This window comes from Urocitellus parryii, chromosome 8 (genome assembly GCF_045843805.1).
Source record: "Urocitellus parryii isolate mUroPar1 chromosome 8, mUroPar1.hap1, whole genome shotgun sequence".
NCBI lineage: Eukaryota > Metazoa > Chordata > Mammalia > Rodentia > Sciuridae > Urocitellus > Urocitellus parryii.
In genome coordinates, this window is record NC_135538.1 from 3242359 (window position 1) to 3261764 (window position 19406).

General features: G+C 36.2%; 1 protein-coding gene across 1 annotated transcript in view; it reads left to right on the forward strand.

The window, feature by feature from the left end:
- Pde10a (phosphodiesterase 10A) overlaps positions 1 to 19406 on the forward strand; it is a 261069-nt gene that overhangs the window by 96751 nt on the left and 144912 nt on the right. The window contains exon 2 of the mRNA XM_026393143.2: positions 18248 to 18376. Coding sequence (XP_026248928.2) covers positions 18248 to 18376 — 129 coding nt within the window. The remainder of the gene's footprint in view (positions 1 to 18247; positions 18377 to 19406) is intronic.

The window sequence follows — 19406 nt, forward strand, 5'->3', positions numbered from 1 at the left end:
CAACATTTATTGTTGTTTGTATTTGTAATAGCTGCCATTCTGACAGGAGTGAGATGATATCTTAGAGTAGTTTTGATTTGCAGTTTCTCTAACTGCTAGAGATGATGCACATTTTTTCATATATTTGTTAATTGATTATATATCCTCTTCTGAGAAGTATCTGTTCAGGTCGTTGGCCCATTTATTGGTTGGGTTATTTGTTTTTTTTTTTTTTTTGTGTTTAGCTTTTTGAGTTCTTTATATACCCTACAGATTAGTGCTCTATCTAATGTGTGAGGGGTAAAAATTTGCTCCCAAGATATAGGTTCTCTATTCTCCTAGGAAGATTGTTTCTTTCGCTGACAAGAAACTTTAGTTTGAATCTATACCATTTATTGATTCTTGATTGTAATTCTTGTGCTATAGGAGTCTTATTAAGGAAGTTGGGACCCTAATCCCACATGATGGAGATTTGAGCCTACTTTTCCTTCTATTAGAAGACTCTGATTTTATTCCTACGTCCTTGATTCATTTCGAATTAAGTTTTGTGCATGGTGAGAGATAGGGGTTTAATTTCATTTTGTTTCATATGGATTTCCAGTTTTCCTATCATCATTTATTGAACAGGCTGTGTTTTTATCCAATGCATGTTTTTGTCACCTTTGTCATACTATAAGATAATTGTAATTTTGTGGGTTATTCTCTGTGTTTTCTATCTTGTACCATTGGTCTACCAGTCTGTTTTAGTGCCAATACCTTGCTGTTTTGTTATATTGTTCTGTAGTATGGTTTCAGGTCTGGTATAGTGATGCCAACTGCTTCACTCTTCCTGCTAAGGGTTGCTTTAGCTATTCTGGGTCTCTTAATTTTCCAGATGAATTTCATGATTGCTTTTTCTATTTTGATGAGGAATGCCAATGGGATTTTGATCGGAATTGCATTAAATCTGTATAGTGCTTTTGATAGTATGGTCATTTTGATAATATTAATTCTGCCTATCCAAGAGCAAGGTAGATCTTTCCATCTTCTAAGGTCTTCTTTAATTTTTTTATTAATAATTCTATAGTTTTGTTTTTGTAGATGTCTTTCACCTCTTTTGTTAGGTTGATTCCCAAGTATTCTATTTTTTTTAGACTATTATAAATGGGGTAGTATTCCTCATTTCCCTTTCAGATCATTCGTCACTGATGTACAGAAATGCCTTTGGTTTATGAGTGTTGATTTTATATTCTGCTACTTTGCTGAATTCATTTAGTAGTTCTAGAAGTTTTCTGGTAGAATTTTTTGGGTCTTGTAGATATAGAATCGTCCACAAATAGTGCTAATTTGCGTTTTTCTTTACCTGTCCGTATCCCTTTAATTTTTGTTGTCTGTGTAATTGCTCTGGCCAATGTTTCAAGAACTGTGTTAGATAAAAGTGGTGAAACAGGGCATCCCTGTCTTGTTCCAGTTTTTAGAGGGAATGCCTTCAATTTTTCTCCATTTAGAATGATTTTGGCCTGGGGCTTAGCGTAGATAGCCTTTACAATGTTGGGATATGTTCCTGCTATACCTAATTTTTCTAGTGTTTTGAACATGAAGGGGTGCTGTATTTTTTCAAATGCTTTCTCTGCATCTTAGTGAGATGATCATATGATTCTTATCTTTGAGTCTATTGATGTAATGAATTACATTTATTGATTTCCATATGTTGAACCAACCGTGTATCCCTGGGGTGAGTCCCACATGATCGTGATACACTATCTTTTTGATATGTTTTTGTATTTGATTTGCCAGAATTTTATTGAGGAGTTTTGCATCTAAGTTCATTAGAGATATTGGTCTGAAGTTTTCTTTCTTTGATGTGTCTTTGCCTGGTTTTGGAATCAGGGTAATATTGGCCTCATAGAATGAGTTTGGAAGTGCTCCCTCTTTTTCTATTTCCTGAAATACATTGAAGAGTTTTGGCATTAGTTCTTCTTTAAAGGTCTTGTAGAACTTGGCAGTGTATCTTTCTGGTGCTGGGCTTTTCTTGGTTGGTAGGCTTCTGATGGTGTCTTCTATTCCGTCACTTGATACTGGTCTGTTTAAATTGTGCATATCATCCTGATTCAATTTGGGCAAATCACATGACTTAAGAAATTTGTCGATGCCTTCAATATCTTCTATTTCATGGGAGTACGGTTTTCAAAATAATTTCTTATTATCCTCTGTATTTCTGTAGTGTCTGATAGGTTATTACCTTTTTCATGATGTATGTTAGTAATTTGAGTTTTCTCCTTCTTCTTGTTAACGTAGCTAATGGTCTGTCAATTTTATTTATTTTGTCAAAGAACTAACTTTTTGTTTTTCAATTTTTTTCAATTGTTTTTTTTTATTTTGACTTCATTGATTTCAGCTCTAATTTTAATTGTTTTCTAGCTTCTTGTTCTTTTGGTGTTGATTTGTTCTTCTTTTTCTATGGCTTTGACTTGTAATGTTATGTCATTTATTTGTTGACTTTTTCTTCTTTTAAGGAATGAACTCCATGCAATGAATTTTCCCTTTAATACTGCTTTCATAGTCTCCAAGAGATTTCTATATGTTGTGTCCATGTTCTCATTTACCTCTAAGAATTTTTTAATCTCCTCCTTGAAGTGTTCTGTAACCCATTGTTTATTCAGTAGCATATTATTTAGTCTCCAGGTGTTGGAATAATTTTTATTTTATCATTGATTTCTAATTTCATTCCATTATGATCTGATAAAATGCAGGGTAGTATCTCTACTTTTTTGGATTTGTTAAAAGTTGCTTTGTGGCATATTATATAGTCTATTTTAGAGAAGGATTCATGTGCTGCTGAGAAGAAAGTGTATTCAGTTGATGAAGGATGAAATATTCTATATATGTCCAGTTAAGTCAAAGTTATTGATTGTATTATTGAGTTCTATAGTTTCTTTGTTCAGCTTTTGTTTGGAAGATCTATCCAGTCGTAAGAGGGCTGTGTTAAAGTCACCCAATATTATTGCTTTGTTGTCAATTTGACTCTTGAACTTGAAAAGAATTTGTTTGATGAACATAGATGCTCTGTTGTTTGGGACATATATATGTATTTATAATTGTTATGACTTGCTGGTGTATGGTTCCCTTGGGCAGTATGTAATGTCCATCTTTATCCCTTTTGCTTAGCTTTGACTTGAAGTCTACTTTATTTGATACGAGGATGTAAACCCCTGCTTGCTTCTGTAGTCCATGCAGTGGTATGATTTTTCCCAATCTTTTGCTTTCAGTCTATGTATGTCTTATTAGATGAGTCTCTTGGAGGCAGCATATTATTGGGCCTTTTTTTTTTTTTTTTTTTTTTTAATCTACTCTGCTAGCCTGTGTCATTTGATTGGTGCTTTTAGGCCATTAACATTCAGGGTTATTATTGAGATATGGTTTGTATTTGTTTATTTTTGTTATTTAACTTTACTTGTTTTCTTCTTTGATTAGTTTTTCCTTTAGGGTGCTAACTGCCTCTGCTGATTTTCATTACTGTTTTTTGTTTTCTCTTCCTGGAATCTTTTGCCAAGGATGTTTTGTAATGCCAGTTAGAAAGCTGTAAATTCTTTTAACTTTTGTTTATCATTGAAGGTTTTTTATTTCATCAGCAAATCTAAAGCCTAATTTTGCTGGATACAAGATTCTTGGTTGACATCCATTTTCTTTCAGAGCTTGATTATGTTGTTCCAGGATCTTCTAGCTTTCAGGGTCTGTGTTGAAAAATCTTCTGTTATCCTAGTTGGTTCCCCCCTTTTTGTAATCTGATTCCTTTCTCTTGTGGCTTTAAATATTCTCTCCTTATCTGTACGTAGGGCATTTTCATTATGATGTGCCTTGGTGTGGATCTGCTGTGATTTTTGTATGTTTGGCGTCCTATAGGCTTCTTGAATTTGGTTTTCCAATTCATTCTTCATGTTTGGAAAGTTTTCTGATATTATTTCATTGAAGAGATTGATTGGTGATGCTTTCATTTAAACTTTTAATTTGGCTTATTGTTTCTTTCATTTCAAGGATTTCTGTTTTTTTTTTGAACCTTTATCTACCTGTTCAAGTGATCTTTTGCTTCCTGTATCTGTTTATGTAGCTCCTTGTCAAAATGATCTTTTGTTGTCTGTATTTGCTCTCTTATATCATCCTTCAATTCACAGAACATTTTAATCATGTACACCATGAACTCCTTCTCTGTCATTTCTTCTGCTGTGGTTGCCATGGATTCTAATAATGTGGTATCTTGATTTGTTTGGGCACCTTCTCCCATTGTCTTTTCATGTTGCTTGTGTGTCTTCCCTTCTAGCTCTGTGGGTCCAGGGTGTTATTGTTTTTACCCTGAAGGTGGTAGTGCTCCTGTAGGGTTCCAATACCTCTCCTTTGTGGGAAAGGACAACATTAACAGATCCCAATATCAACAATATAACAATTATGAACAGTTAATTGCTATTAAGATGTTTACAGTTTGGTGACAATGTACAGAAATGTTGAATTTGTTTATTTTCTCTAAGTAGGTTTGTAAAAGGTTTACTTCCTGACAGTGGATAATGAACTGGGGGTGAGGTGTAGGATGATATGCTGAGGAGGTAGGATGTGAGGTTGTAGGGTTAATACATCTTAGGAAGTGTGAAAGGAAACCTAATGAGGAGGTTAGTAGCAAGAGAAGAGACAGGAAGTAATTTTGGGTAGACAATTATGTGGGAAGACAGTAGAGTACAGAAAACAAACACACATATATATAGAAAAATAAAGGATGTTAAATAGTAAAAATTTCAGGGAAAAAGAAAAAGAAAAAAAAAGGGCCTATACAACACACCTATAGTACATTATTCAGACGTCCCAATCCTCAAAATCGTAATGCATGCAAAGTTCTTGATTTCACATATGTTGGGTATGTGAGAGTGGGAGGATAGAGGTAAAGAAGAAAAGGAGGGAAAAAAAAATTCTTGAAGGAAGAAACCAGGATTGTTGGTAGTTTTAGAGATTAGTATCTTTCCTGCTTCCTTTCCCATCCAATAGGTGTGGTTCTCTGTTGTTAGCTACTATCTCTGCTCTCAGGATGGTGAAGGTAACCAGGGTGGGAAGGCTGGTCCTGGTGCAGGGCGCCTGGACGTGCCCAGTTCCTGGTCTGTTAGTCTTTAAACTTTTGCCCTGTTTCCCTCTCCCTTAGCAGTTAGTTTCTAATTGAGGGACCCCTCTCACCAGGGCTCCTGTGGGCAGCACCCTGGTTGCACTGCACACCGGTCCCACTGAGAGCTGTTTTATGTTGGGCAGATACTGTGCTGGATTACCACCATGGGGTGGAGGTGGGGTTTGGAAACCAGGTACCTGGTCAGCTGGAGTTCCAATCTGGGAGCTGCCCCCACCAAACATGGTGACGAAGGTGAGCCAAATTGGAGGCAGTTTGCTTCCAGCATGGGGGTGTCAGGTGGGGTAGGGGGAATAGGGTGATGGCGTTGTGCGATGTGTTCAGAGATGAGCTCCGTGACATTCATACTGCAGCTTTGGCTGCCTTCAGAGTCTGTGAGATGCCCTCAGGTGCAGGTAGATTACCGTGTAGGGAACTATAGTAGTAACTGTGGAGTGGAGTCCCAAGATTGAGGTAACCCGAGGAGCCTCTTGTTGGTAGATGGGGGTCCACAGGGGAGTAACAGAGATCCTGTGAGTAGGTAGCAGCTGAGTGTCCTGCGTGGGAGCAGAGTGGTGTCTGCAATGGTGCTGACAGGTGATCCTGCTAAGGTGCTCATGAGGCCTTCCTGGGCTAGAACTTCCGGAGTCAGGTGTCAGGAGTCAGGAGTCCTACTCGAACACTAAGGCCTAGAGCCAGACTTGGGGGCACAGCGCCCGTGATTTCTGCACAAGAGCAGCTGTGGTAGGGGTCCTCTATCACTCTCAGAGAAGCACTATTCCCACTAGTTGAGACCCGGGTCACGGAGCACCACAGATTGCTGCCTCCCTTTGGCCTGCCATCTTGGATTCACAGTATTTTAACATTTTCTTCTTTAAAAGTTTAGATTTATATTATCTGCTAATACTTTGCCATTCATTGCTGTTTAAAATTTAAGCAAATTGAAATACTTTAAAAAACCCCATTATTGTAGCACAAATTGAAGCAATTTAAGATGCTTAGATTGAGAATCTCTGCTTTCTGGTCTTGTGTGCTGTCACGGGACTGACTTCTTAACATTCACGTGCATCTCTTTTGGGCAACCTGCTTTTGGTCTCTGGGATGTTACAGGAGATGGACACAGCCTCCCAGGACTTTCCCAACTGCTCAGTGTGCTCACTGGGAGTCCCGTACCTACTGCCTCCTGTGCTGTGGTGACTGTATCACTCCATTTTTGGGTGCTGATGTGTAATTTGGCAAAGTGGAGAAGAGAGATGTCATATCCTGAGTTGTGCATCCTTGCACCAATTTTTTTTTTATAACTTTAATGTTTGTTGGAAGATTTTTTGCAAAACTGGTTAAGGTAACATAGTTATATTGTGTTTTTTATTAATTGGATTAACAATAAAATCCAACATGGAAGGATTCATTTTCTGCTGCCCCATAACAAAACACCATAAATTTAGTGACTTAAAATAACACCCGTTTATTGCCTCCCTGTTATATAGAACAACAGTCTGGTCTCATGTGACTAGTTTTAAGACTAAAATTAAAGTGTCATCCATACTTAGTTCTCATCTGGAGGCTCTGGGGAAAGCTCTGCTTTCAAACTCATTCCTGTCATTTCATTGGGAGAATTCGGGTTAAAGACTGAGGTCCCTGTTTACTTACTAGCTGTCACTGGGATCTCTTTTTAGCTCCCAGGCTTTGCTGCATTTCTTGGCATGCTACTCTATCTTCAAGCCAACAATGACTCTTCAAGCCTTTCTTATACCTCGAAATCTCAGGTTTCTTTTCCTATAAGCAGGAGAATACTGTGTGTTATTAAAGTGTCCATGTGATTAGATCAGGCCCAGTTGGATATCTCTAAGACCACTTTGAAGGACAGGATGTTCTATTAAGGGAGTAAAATCCATCCTCACCGTAGTTTTGAGGGTTATGGAAAATGTAGAAACCAGGAGAAGTTTTAGGGAGCTGTTTTAGAATTCACCCTCTCACAAAAGGCTCTTCTTGTTTTATTGTATCTGTAGTTTTGAATCTTGATGATATTTATAAAGAGGGGATTGATTTTAAAGTCTTACTGTACAATTCAGGTGATAAGACATACTCATGCTTGTTTTTAATTTCTAGGATGACTTTCTTATGGGACTGTGTATAGTATAATTTTGTTTATCATTTTAAAAATGTAGTACAGAACAAAGATGGGAATTAACATTTTCTTTGCCATATTGGTTACAATGCAGAATTTCTGGAAGATTTCATTCATTTGCACATCTTCAGTTTTTAAAAAATCAATATGAATGACTTTTACTTGTATTCCTCCTATTTTCTTCTTTTGAGCTGGAAATTTAAAATTCCTACATTTTGCTCTAAATCACCAGGCAGATGTCCCATAGGAAATGGTATTTCAGCAGATCCCAAACCAAAGTCACTTTCTTTTCCATGAATCATTTCCTACCTCTTATATTTTCAATCCTGTTCTGTCGTCACTTTCGCCACTCAAGGTAGAGACTGTGCAGTCTCCTTGGACATATCCTCCTTCATCATTGTCTTTAAATGTTTCCAGTTCCTGTTGGCTAGGGTTGCCCTGCATTGGGAGCATTTTTAAAGTTGTTAAGGTTAGGGTTATTGTTATGTTATTGAGTATCAGTTACATAGATATGCCTGGTTCACAGTAGGCATTTATTGAGTGAATGAAATAATTTCAACATTTAGAATTAGTCATGTGAGCCATACTTTGTTCTGTTAATGTGTTCCTGTCAACCTTAGAATGTGGTTGTGGATCTATTTCTTTATTCATCTTCATTTCTTTTAGTTTTCTGATTCATCTTAAAGTACAATATAATGCTTGATATGTAGATAGACTTTAATAATATTTTAAATGAATTACATTGAATTTGAAAAATATAAATAGTACTATTTTAGAGGAATTCTAAAAAAATAACATTTCTGGATGAACTTATAAAGAAGGTATTTTTTAGCAAAGAAAAAAGTATGACTTCAGCTCATTCTGAGAAGACTTATATATATTTTGATTATTTTTTTCAAATCTGTCAGTTATAGTTTTTAAAAACCCCTTTTGTACAGGGAAAAAGGTTTGGTTTATAGAAATGCCTGACATTTGCGACTCACATATTTTTAGGGCATTATTTTAAAACTTTAAGTAAATAAAAATGTAGATACATTATTTTGGCAGGGTATAAAATGGCCATTAAAAATTAAAATTACAGTTGCTGTTCTGTTTGTCTTATCTAAATTCATTTCTGAAACAGTGGCTATGGAAGTTATAATGATTCTGTTCATACATTTATTATATCAGTCTCTTTGTGGGGATTCTTCTCTTCATTCTCCCCCCCCCCCAAAGATTTAATTATATCACATAAAACATGTTTTCTTTCCAATCTAAAAGATTTTAGTGTGTCCTTAAAACAATGCGTTTGACTCTATGGTTTATTTCGTGGGAGCATTTAACAGAATTTTTTTTTTTTTTAATTTTCAGTGCTTCACTGAAAATTCCAGTGGTTAGTGACAGACTTTAAATTCCTGTTGTTATTTGTAATATGGAAGATTATTCTAGATTTCCAGGCAAGGTTGTTCTTGTCCTTTGGTAGCTGAAATATTTGTTCACCCTTCTATGGTATGTGTTGTGGCTAAGGGGCAGAAGGTATTTACTTAGCATTAGGCTCATTTGCATTTCATGGCTGTTGTCTAGCATTTGAGAAATAACTTTCACTTTTAGGTGACTAGCTTTAATCTTCATCATTTGGTTAATAGTAGACTATGTGGATCATGTTAATAACATATATTCTACCTGTTCCTAATTTCTGACTACTTGTGTCTTTGCTCTATATTAACTATCCCAGCTTGAAAATCATTTGAACAATGTTACCATCCTCTAAACTGGGAACTTTAGTCATTTCAGCTGTCTTCAAGGCAAAAGTCTTAGGCTTTGTTGGATCACTTCCATTTTTACCCCTTGTTTCTTTCCATTTCCGGTTAATCTCCTTTAATTCATTAATAAATTTGTCTGAGAATAGTCCTCAGGTTTGCTTATAGATTCACCTTCAGATTTGTCCCCCAATATTTGCCTAATTGGTTGGATCCAGTCTTGGATACCTGTCCCTGTGTGGTCCTGTTCTTCCTTTTTTTCTGGCAGTACTGAGGATTCTGGGGATTGAATCCAGAGGCGCTCAGCTGCTGAACTGCACAGCCATTTTAATCTGTTATTTTGGGAAAGGGTGCCTTTGGAATAGCTGAGGTTAAAGGCGTATACTGCCATGCCTGGCTTCCACTTGGTTTCTCTGAGGTGACTTTGAGGTACACATTCTGATTAACATGGTGATTAGACAGACAGTTTCTGGATTTGACAAGTTATCATCTTATGCACTCATGGATGTATCTGAAGCATTAACTATTCTGAAACAAAACTAAATGAAATGTTCCTAAATGTGGGCAAATAAGAGGCTTAAAAAGTCATATGATATTTAAACAGTAGCATGACATTTTCTAACAGGCATTTCTCACAATCTTAAATCTCATATTTCTTGACATAAATGTGCTCATTATTTTGGTTAAGATGGATATTATTGAAATAATTACTCATTAATTACTTAGTTTAGATCTTTTCGTGTATTATTACCCAAGGGAGTAATTACTGTTATGAGTCTTGTATTTTTATACAAGGACAATGAAGCTCAGAGTGTTACTTGACTCCCCAAGTAACTTAAAGTCAATGCCTGCAGTTGAGTGTGATTCTGGTTACTCAGAGCCCTGGGTCTCCCACCAGGTCACTGTAGATTTGGAACTATGTTTGAGTTGAAGAAATTGGGATTACGCATCTGAACGTCTGTCCCTCTTGTGCACTTCACTGTGGAGGTGCAGCTGTGAGCCACAGAAATGTCAATTGTGTGATCTTAAGCTTATTCTTAATAGTTCTACTTGAAATGATTTTTTCATCTTTATATAACTTTGAGCAGTTCAGGTTTATAGTTGGATTTCTCAGTTAAAAAAAAAAAACAACTTTCATTGATGTCCTCAGCTGGGAAAAAACAGTTAATTTCACTTTGGTTTAGAAAGGGATCAGTGTGGGACTTACTTTCTGACAAATGCAAACTATGAATGTTGGAAACAATGTCTTCTCAGCGAAGGTTCCCTGAGGCTGTTAATTCACATGAGATTATTGATTAGTTAGGTCAGAAGACTGCTAGTACATTAAACCAAAGCTTAGCAAATATCTGCTTTTTAGATTAGAGGCAAACCTCCTTTCAGGGAATGTACCTGGTTAGAAACATATTATTAAAGTATATTAAGGTGATTATTTATATATATATATATATATATATATATATATATATATACACACACACACACACACACACATACACACACAACACTCACACACGGGAGGTAAGGATAATTATAATAAGGCATTTATATTTATTTTGCATCCTGTTTTTCCTCTTTGGTTAAAAAGAATGGTATCAGTGTTTATGGAGTTTAACAAAATCTACAGAAATCTCTTATTCCTTCATTTCCATTATATCTTTATAGTCATTTATATCTGTCATGTAATAATCTTTCATGGCAATAAAAGACTTTGCTGTTTTAAATACAGCCCCCCAAAATGAAATGTAGAGCCTATTAATCTCTTTCCTTTTCTGATAAGTAGTTAGAAGGAACTTCTGTATAAATCCATGGTCATAAACTGTGTATATGTGTATGTGTGTATGTGTTTTACTGGGGATTTAACCTAGGTGCACTCTACCACTTAGCTATGTCTCAGCCCTTTTTATTTTTATTTGAGACAGGTTCTTGCTAGGTTGCTGAGACTGGCCTTGAACTTAAGGTTTTTCTGTTTGAGACTCCCAAATTGCTGGGATCACAGGTGTGCATCACTGTGCAGGTAGCCATAAACTTTAATGTAAAGGGTGATGTGTAATACATAGGAATGTATTTGCAGAATTGGTGTGGTGTTATATGCAGGCTCAGAGAATGTGCTTTAGGACCTGGGATTACTGATGAGTATATCTGTGATCTTGTAGAAGTGGGCAGTTTCTAGCAAACATATCCCTACTATACCCCTCCCCAATTTTCTCTGAAACACAAGAGACAATGACTTACTCATTGATGAATTTACTTAATGATGATAGTCCTAGTGTTGGTGGGGGGGCCAGAATCACTCCTAAGTTTGGTAGTTTTCTAGGACTCACAGGTTTCAGCGTATAGTTTTGTTCATGACTAAGATCTATCACAGTAAAAGTATGGTGAGGAGAGGGAAAGGCACACTGGCAGAAGTCCAGGGGAGAGCTGGCTTGGGCTTCCAGGAGTTCTTTGTGGAGTCCTTCAGACATGCTTTTCCCCAGCAGCTTGTATAAAGTGTCGTTACAGGAAAGCATGTTAGAGGCTTGCTACCGAGGCTTTTATTTGGGGGCTAGTCAAGCGGACAGGTTCCACAGTTTCAGACACTCAGAGGAAAAGCAGGTGTGAATAGGCCGTGTTGTTTGCGCGGTGCCTTTAGTTAGCCGTGGCCTGGGAACTCTCCCAGAGCCAAATTCCCAGACACTAGGAGGGCCAGCCCGGGAAGATCCTTTCTACAGAGAGGACGCCCAGGCTGCTAGGTTAATTCCTTTCTGCACAGTGCCAGGCCCTGTGCCATGTGGAGAATGAGGCAGATCAGTTTTGCCCTCACAGAGTTTCTAGTCTAGTTGGAGCGACTGAAGTTCTATCAGTGCCTACTCGGTAAATAGGAGGTTTCCCCTGGTGATGAGTGAGCCCACACGGGGGCAGTGTACAGGACAGACCAGTGCAGCAAGGCTTCCAGGTGCAGTGTGCAGTTAGTAAAGGGGCCTCTCAGGTGGAGGGGGGAAGGGAACTGGCAGCCAAGACCTTGAGGGGGAGGGCAAAGATGAAGGGAACATGGGAGGAAGTGAGGTCATTTCTATTGACTCTTCCTTTCTGTACTAAATTAGACTTATTTTCATGATAAGCCTTGTGAGTTCAGGGAGTTTTCTGCACAATATTTCTTTCTGTCTAATTTACCAAAGTGCTAAGATTTAGCAGTCAGATTTTTAAATTTATAACTTGAGGTAAAAAGTGTAAAGTAAAATTCCAAATTGAAGGTAACGCTAATAGCAAAGTCATAAAGTATAATAATCTAAGACAAGAGAAACTGTGGAAAAACAATAGTCAGTTTGGGTTTATGAAATAACTCCTGGGCTTGCATCTTTGTTCCAGTCCTGATTGTTGTTCTTGTGGCCAATAGAAAATTAATTCAATTACATAGTGACTCTGCTTCATTTTCTTATTTTATACCTGAAACTATAATTCAGGGTTTGTCAAATGTTTGTTACATTTCCTGTTTGCCCGATGCATGAAACTTGTTAATTTTTTTTTTATTTATACATGACAGTGGAATGCATTACAATTCTTATTGCATATATAGAGCACAATTTTTCGTATCTCTGGTTGTATACATAGTATATTCACACCAATTTGTGTCTTCATACCTGTACTTTGGATAATAATGATCATCACATTCCACCATCATTATAACCCCATGCCCCCTCCCTTCCCCTCCAACCCCTCTGCCCTATCTGGAGTTCATCTATTCCTCCCATGCTTCTGCTCCGGATGCATGATACTTTGTGGCTTAACTGAGCTAATGTGTGTGATGTGTGTAGCATGGTATCTTTTACATATGTAGGAAACACACATATATATATATATATATATAATGCCATCTGCTGCTAAGGATTGTTTGTTAATAATAAATGCTGTTAGCTGTTCTATGTTTTTGGTAGGGAAGGGGCTTAAATAGTTGGAGTATAGATGCTAAGAAAGTAAATATTCCTAAAGAGAATGTGTTAAAAGTTGGATTTGGGGATTCTAAAGGCAAACAATTGATTTAAAAATTATTCCTCTGTAATCTTCATTAGCTTCTGGATAATGGAAAGTTTATATAGATGCATATATATGTGTGTTCCTAGAAGAACAATTACATGTCATTTAGGAGAATACACATGTGTACATATACACAGATTAGTAAGAACACCATGTTAAGCAGCGTGACAGTCCAGGATTGCTTAGTATGGCACACGATACTTGTGTTTGACAGATTTTGTGTTAATGTGCTAAAATAATTTATCTTGCAGTATATACTAAGAAAATTTACTTCTTCTGATATTCATTTTGGAACTCTCTTGAAACTAATAAGAATTTTAAAGTAATCTGTATACACACTCAGCTCTGAGGTTTGTGGAGACTATGAGGATCTCTCAGGCTGCCAAGAGTTTGAAGTCCCTGGGTCTCTTCTCACTGGAAACCAAGTATAGGAGCTTTGCCATATTGGAGGGAGTGTTTTATAGCTACTGAATTTTTTTTTTCTTAAACATCTGTTTGAAGTTGGACTGTTATCTGGTTTCATAAATATTAATTATTAATTCCTGGGTTCATATATGACAAAAACAAAGCAAAAACAAATAAACCAAAATTTCCTAACCAGTTTTATTTAGTAACATCCAGATTAAGCAGCAATAATGCCCGCAGAAATCTTGTATCAAACTAAATCTTTATACTCCGTCATCTGCTCCTCATTGGGCATGAATTTTAGCTACACACAGTTCAGCTGTTCTTTGACAATTGTACATGGAATTTTTAAAAATCTACTTAAGAATTAGACTAAATTTTTAAAAAGGTGAAAATGATTTTACTTACTGCTCATACCTAGACTAGATAGAGGGAATTATAAAATTGAGAATATTAGTGTGGTAAGTCAGAGAAAGGGTTATTAGTCATATATTCCTTAGAATTAAAAAATAAGGTTTATTGTAATCCAACTGAATTTAGCTAAAGTGAGATAATGGGAATTTAACTTTCTCCCCTTTTCTGTGGCAGGGCATGGGACAGAGAGCTTGAGGATATGACACCTACTTTGACATGACACCTACTTCTTATCCTTAAGAATTCTCTTAAGGTTAAGAAGACCTGGGTGAAGGTAGTGTAAGGGGCCTATGAAATGGAAGTTTGGGGACCAGGGTGCAGGTGCCTCCATGTTAAAGGGAGAGCATGCTAGACTTCTGCCATGTGTTCTGACTGCTTCTTTAATACCACAGAAAAGAAGGATTCTTCTCCATAGTCAGGATAGTAGAGTTACCAATTGAAAACTACTGCTTTTCCTTTTTCCAACAATGTGTCTTTTAGTATCTATAAGTTAGTCATCTAAATTTATCCTCAGAATTATTTAAAATAATAATTCTCTAGCCTCTGATTTGATAGTTATTCTTAAAAAGAACTTTTATGGATATTCAGATACAATACTTAGAAACAATAAGTGCTTCAGGATTTATAGATCTCCTTTATCAGAATAATAAATTGTTATGGTAACAGGTTTTTAATCATTGGCTGCTCCAAGTTTATCTTACATATTTTCTCTTTGTGTACTAAAATCAGGTATAGGCTGACGCTTTTTGAGCTCTGATTTGAAATCACAAGTCAAAAATCCCACTTAACCTCCTGTAACAGGATGCAGTTAAAATACAGGCATATTAAAATACTGTAGAACATTATTTTCAGGCTGTGTGTATTTGAGGTGTATATGAAACATAAATGTGTTTCATGTTTGAATTAGGTTTTATCCCAGTATATCTCATTATGTGTATGAAAATATTTCAAAATCTGAAAAAAAAATTGAAATTCAAACCTTTCTGTTTTCAAGCATTTTGAATAAGGAATACTCTACCTGAATTGGAGACCAAAAACTGTGGGCTGCATGTTCTGCTTGATACTAGGATATTGTTAGCTCCAGGCTCTGTCTACTAATATAACAAGACAAAGTTTATATGTGTGCTAATTGTATATATATGTGTATATCTACCAATATAATATTAAACCAGCATCTGTGAAGTCACACGTGAGTTTGTATTGATATTTCCAAATCTATTACCATGTGTGTCAATCTCAATTTCTCCTCCTGTCCTGGTATGTATACTGTCCAAATTGTTAGCTCTTCCCCACTGGGCTAACAGCTTTAGCCACTAGAGCACAGAGCTTATGTATAGGTTTTGGTTTGTCTGTTTGTTTGTTTTTGCATTTGGTCTTACAGACTCTGCTCATTCCCAGGGTTATGTTGATCAATACCTTATCCTTATCCCTTCTATTCCCTTCAGTGAGATTGTTTCCTACATTTGTAATGACTTTAGATTTTTTTTGTAAGATTCTGTTTTCTATCCCTGATCTTGAAAGTGATTTTAAAAGTTTGTGCATATTATACATATTATAGTTTAGTCTTCGTGCTATGAAGTTTTATGGGTTTTGACAAATGGCTTAGTGTCTCATATTCACTATTACAGTACAATATGGAATATTTTTATCACCCTAAAATATTCCTGTGTTGCATCCATTCAGTCTTTCTCCCTTCTCCTTGAAAATTTGCAAATATTGATTGTTTACTATCTCTGTAGTTTAGCTTTTTTTTTCTTAGGTACCAGGGATTGAACTCAATGGCACTTGACTACTAAACCACATCCCCAGTCCTATTTTGCATTTTATTTAGAGATAGGGTCTCGCTGAGTTGCTTAGTTTCTCACTTTTTTCTGAGACTGACTTTGAACTCACATCCTGTCTTAGCCTCCCAAGGTGCTTGGATTACAGGCATGCACCAACGTGTCCTGCAAGGACATATTAACCTTTTTAGAATGTGTGTAGTTGCAATTATATAACATGTAGCCTGCAAGCCTGGATGTATTTAAGACCCCTCCATGTCATTTCATGACTTGTTAGCTGTTTTCTTTTGTATTGCCTGATCACAGTTCTATAGATGTACCACAGTTTGTGTAGATGCTTATTAGAGGACAGCTTGGATGCTTTCAGATTTAGTTGATTATGAATAAAGCTGTCCAGAAACATTCTCAAACAGGGTTTCATGTGGGCATGAGTCTATATCAGTTGAATATTGCCTAATATGATTAGGTATTGTTGTGTGATTGTTAGGGAATACAGAAAGATGATATTTAACTTAGTGAGGAACTTCCAAATAGTCTCCTAAAGTAATTGTGACATTTTTTCTTCTTATCAGCAACAGATGAGAATTGTTGCTATATGTCCATATAACAGTTACTCCTTTCAGTTTTTTAGACTTCAGCCATTGTAATAAGTCAGTAGTAGAATCTTTTTCTTGTTTTAACTTCAACTAATGGCAAATGAGTATCTTTTTGTACCTTTGTTTGTCATGTGTTTATTTCCTTTGGTGAGTTGTCTATTTAGACGTTTGGCTCATTTTTAAATTGTGCTGTTTTCTTCTTGTTTTTGGTTTTTAGTTCTTTGTATGTTTTGGATGCAAGTCTTTTATCAGATATTTAACTTGACAATAGGACTCTATGATAATGCATTGAGAGGAATGGAGATGACAAGGAAAGATGTGTTGGTTATGATGAAACTCCTCCCACCCTAATTTTCTGAGAAATTGGGGAGTAAAAGAAACAGAAAAATAGTAATTGAGAGTTAAATCTCTTTGGGGAAGAAGTGGGAAGATGATTCCTTTAGTTTTGACCAGGATGTTCCATCTTGAGGTGATAGGAGAGTACCCAAGCCCAGGAGATGGGAGGAAGGGAGACTCCAGCACACACTGTAGTGACATCATCATGGACTGTTGAGGAGGAAGCAGAAATCAAGGTCAATTACAATATTAGGATACGAACTAAGGTGATGTGCCATGAATGTTGCAGAGGGAGGTGTCAAGGAGTTAAGCATGGAAATATGTTCAACTGTGGCCGACACAGTCAAAGACAATATGACATGTGCATTGTTTTCTTGAAGGTCAGGTAGGTGACCAGCCTTTTGTATCTAGGCACACAACTTGCTTCACCAGGCAAGCACATTCTTATGTAATTAATCTCTTGTCCTTGGTATCTTGTAGAATTCTCAAACTGAATTTTACTGTGTCACACGAATTGAATCATTAGTGTGCTCTTTTGTCCTGGGTAAAACATAGATGGTTCATGTTTTTCTTTCCTCTATTCCAGTGTTCAGGGAGGTGTGGAGGTTGGGTGTGGAAACTAGCTACTGACTGTGCTGAAAGAAATCCTTTGCCTTCTCAGAGATACCATTCTGTTGCAGAATCCTAACAGTTGTGACTTTAGTTCCCAGCAGAATTAATTAACACATATGAATTCTGTCTGTTTGGGAAAACATACAGCCTACTCTAGAGTCATCAAGTCATGCTTCCTTTCCTCCTTTGCTGTCTTGAAGCACAATTTTCCATTGCCCTTTTCACCAAAACATCCCTAAAGACAGTCATTTATTGAAACAATCCACAGAGAAGTTGTAGTATTAAAAAACAGTTATCCTCACCAAGAATAATTATTCATATCCTATTTGTGTTTGGGATTAATTTGAAAACATGTAGTTTTATATGTTCAATATGAAAACATGTATGAGTATTTTGTTTGAAAATCTTATGTATATTCAGCTATTATCTGTGACTGTGAAAATTATTTCAGTGAATCTCACTCTGTACATAGAATATAAAAATTATTCTGAATTGAATGTTGGTTGTACCGTTGAGTTTAGTGCTCATGAGAAAAAAGAAGGAATTTGTGGTGAAAGGCACTAAAAGATGGAATATATTCACTAAACTTTTCTCAACACCTATAATGGTTCAGTGCTAGGTTCTCCTCTTTGCTTCTATTGCTAGTCATATTGAATCCGAGATAATTATTCACTGAAAAAACAAATATATCTTAAGGCTTCACGTACCACACTAGAGCACAACATTGGTTCATGGAGAGCACTAAAACTTACTGTTAGAAAACAGATGTGTAGCATGATGTCTTTTTTTAAAACCACTAAAGTTCCAACTTAAGATTCTTTTTTACTGGATTTTAATGTGATATCTTATAGAAATGCTGTTTTAACCATTTCAAATGTACAGTTCAGTGATATTAATTTTATTCATGATGCTATGTAGTCATCACCCACATACTTCCAAAGCTTTGCTTTAATGCCAAACAGAAACACTCTATTCATTAAGCAAAAATCTCCCCATTCCAATGTTTGCCAACCCTATCTTCGATAGGTTAGAGGTTACCGGATCTTAGCATGATGTCATTTACTGTCTATTTCATGTATATGAAGATGTCATATAGGTAAATTTTGTTCTTCTCAATTCTTTTACAGGTTTGACAGATGAAAAAGTGAAGGCGTATCTTTCTCTTCACCCCCAGGTATTAGATGAGTTTGTGTCTGAAAGTGTCAGTGCAGAGACTGTAGAAAAATGGCTGAAGAGGAAAAACAACAAAATAGAAGGTAAGATCTCATTCAGACTGAATGTGGATTAATTTTAAATAACTTTTTTCTAGCTCCTTAGTACATAAGAACAAGCATTTAATTCATTCCAGAAAGCAAAATATAGGCTCATGTTAGTATTTTGAGTCTGTCAATTTCATTCTGTTTAAAAAGATGAAGTTAAGTTAGAATGAGAAGTGAGTAGTAAAGATTGATTCTTGACTTCAGCACAAACACACATGCATGTATCCCTAGAGGAGTAGACTGGGGTCCCATCGTCCTCTCAGAGTCCTGCCCCTAGTGATATAAGAACCTGCTGGGAGGCCCCATCTTTTAAAGGTCCACAGTAACTCCCAACACCACCGCCTTGGGGGGACCAAGCCTTGAAAACACAGACTTTTAGAGAACATTACCTGTATTCAAACCATAAAAATTATTAATAAAGATAAGAAAATATTATTTATAGATATTTCATAGGCATATTCACATTATTGCATTTTACCAAAAAAAGTCTTAAATTTTGTATAGGCTGAGTTGGAAAAGAATAATTGGTTTGTTTTCTTTCACAGTTATAAACTCCAATAGAACATTTACCCTTATGAAATTTTCAGTAGTAAAATAAACTTTTGATCTAAACTATAGAAAAGAGAGTAAGAGTTGAAAGTCACTATTTTAAATTTTGGATTCCTGGAATTCCAAACACACTGTACTTTTAATTCTATGCAAAGATTTCTACAGGATGGTTCCTTTTATATGTTGTTCTTTTAGTCTCTAAAATACAGTTTTTTTAAAAAAATTAATTTAAAAAGTCTTTGGAACTGCCAGGTATTGAAGCCAGGGCCTCCTGCATTATAGGCAAGTGCTCTACCACCAAGCCCTTAAAATGGCTCTCTTTTTAACACAGAGACTACTTGGGATTCAGGTATATTTATGAGAAAAAAAATAGGTCAAATCTGTTCTCCTGAAATTGAATAAATATTTGTATATTTTATTTAACAATTGTACATATTTGCCTTTGTATTAAATATATTTATTTTTGGCCAAATATGGC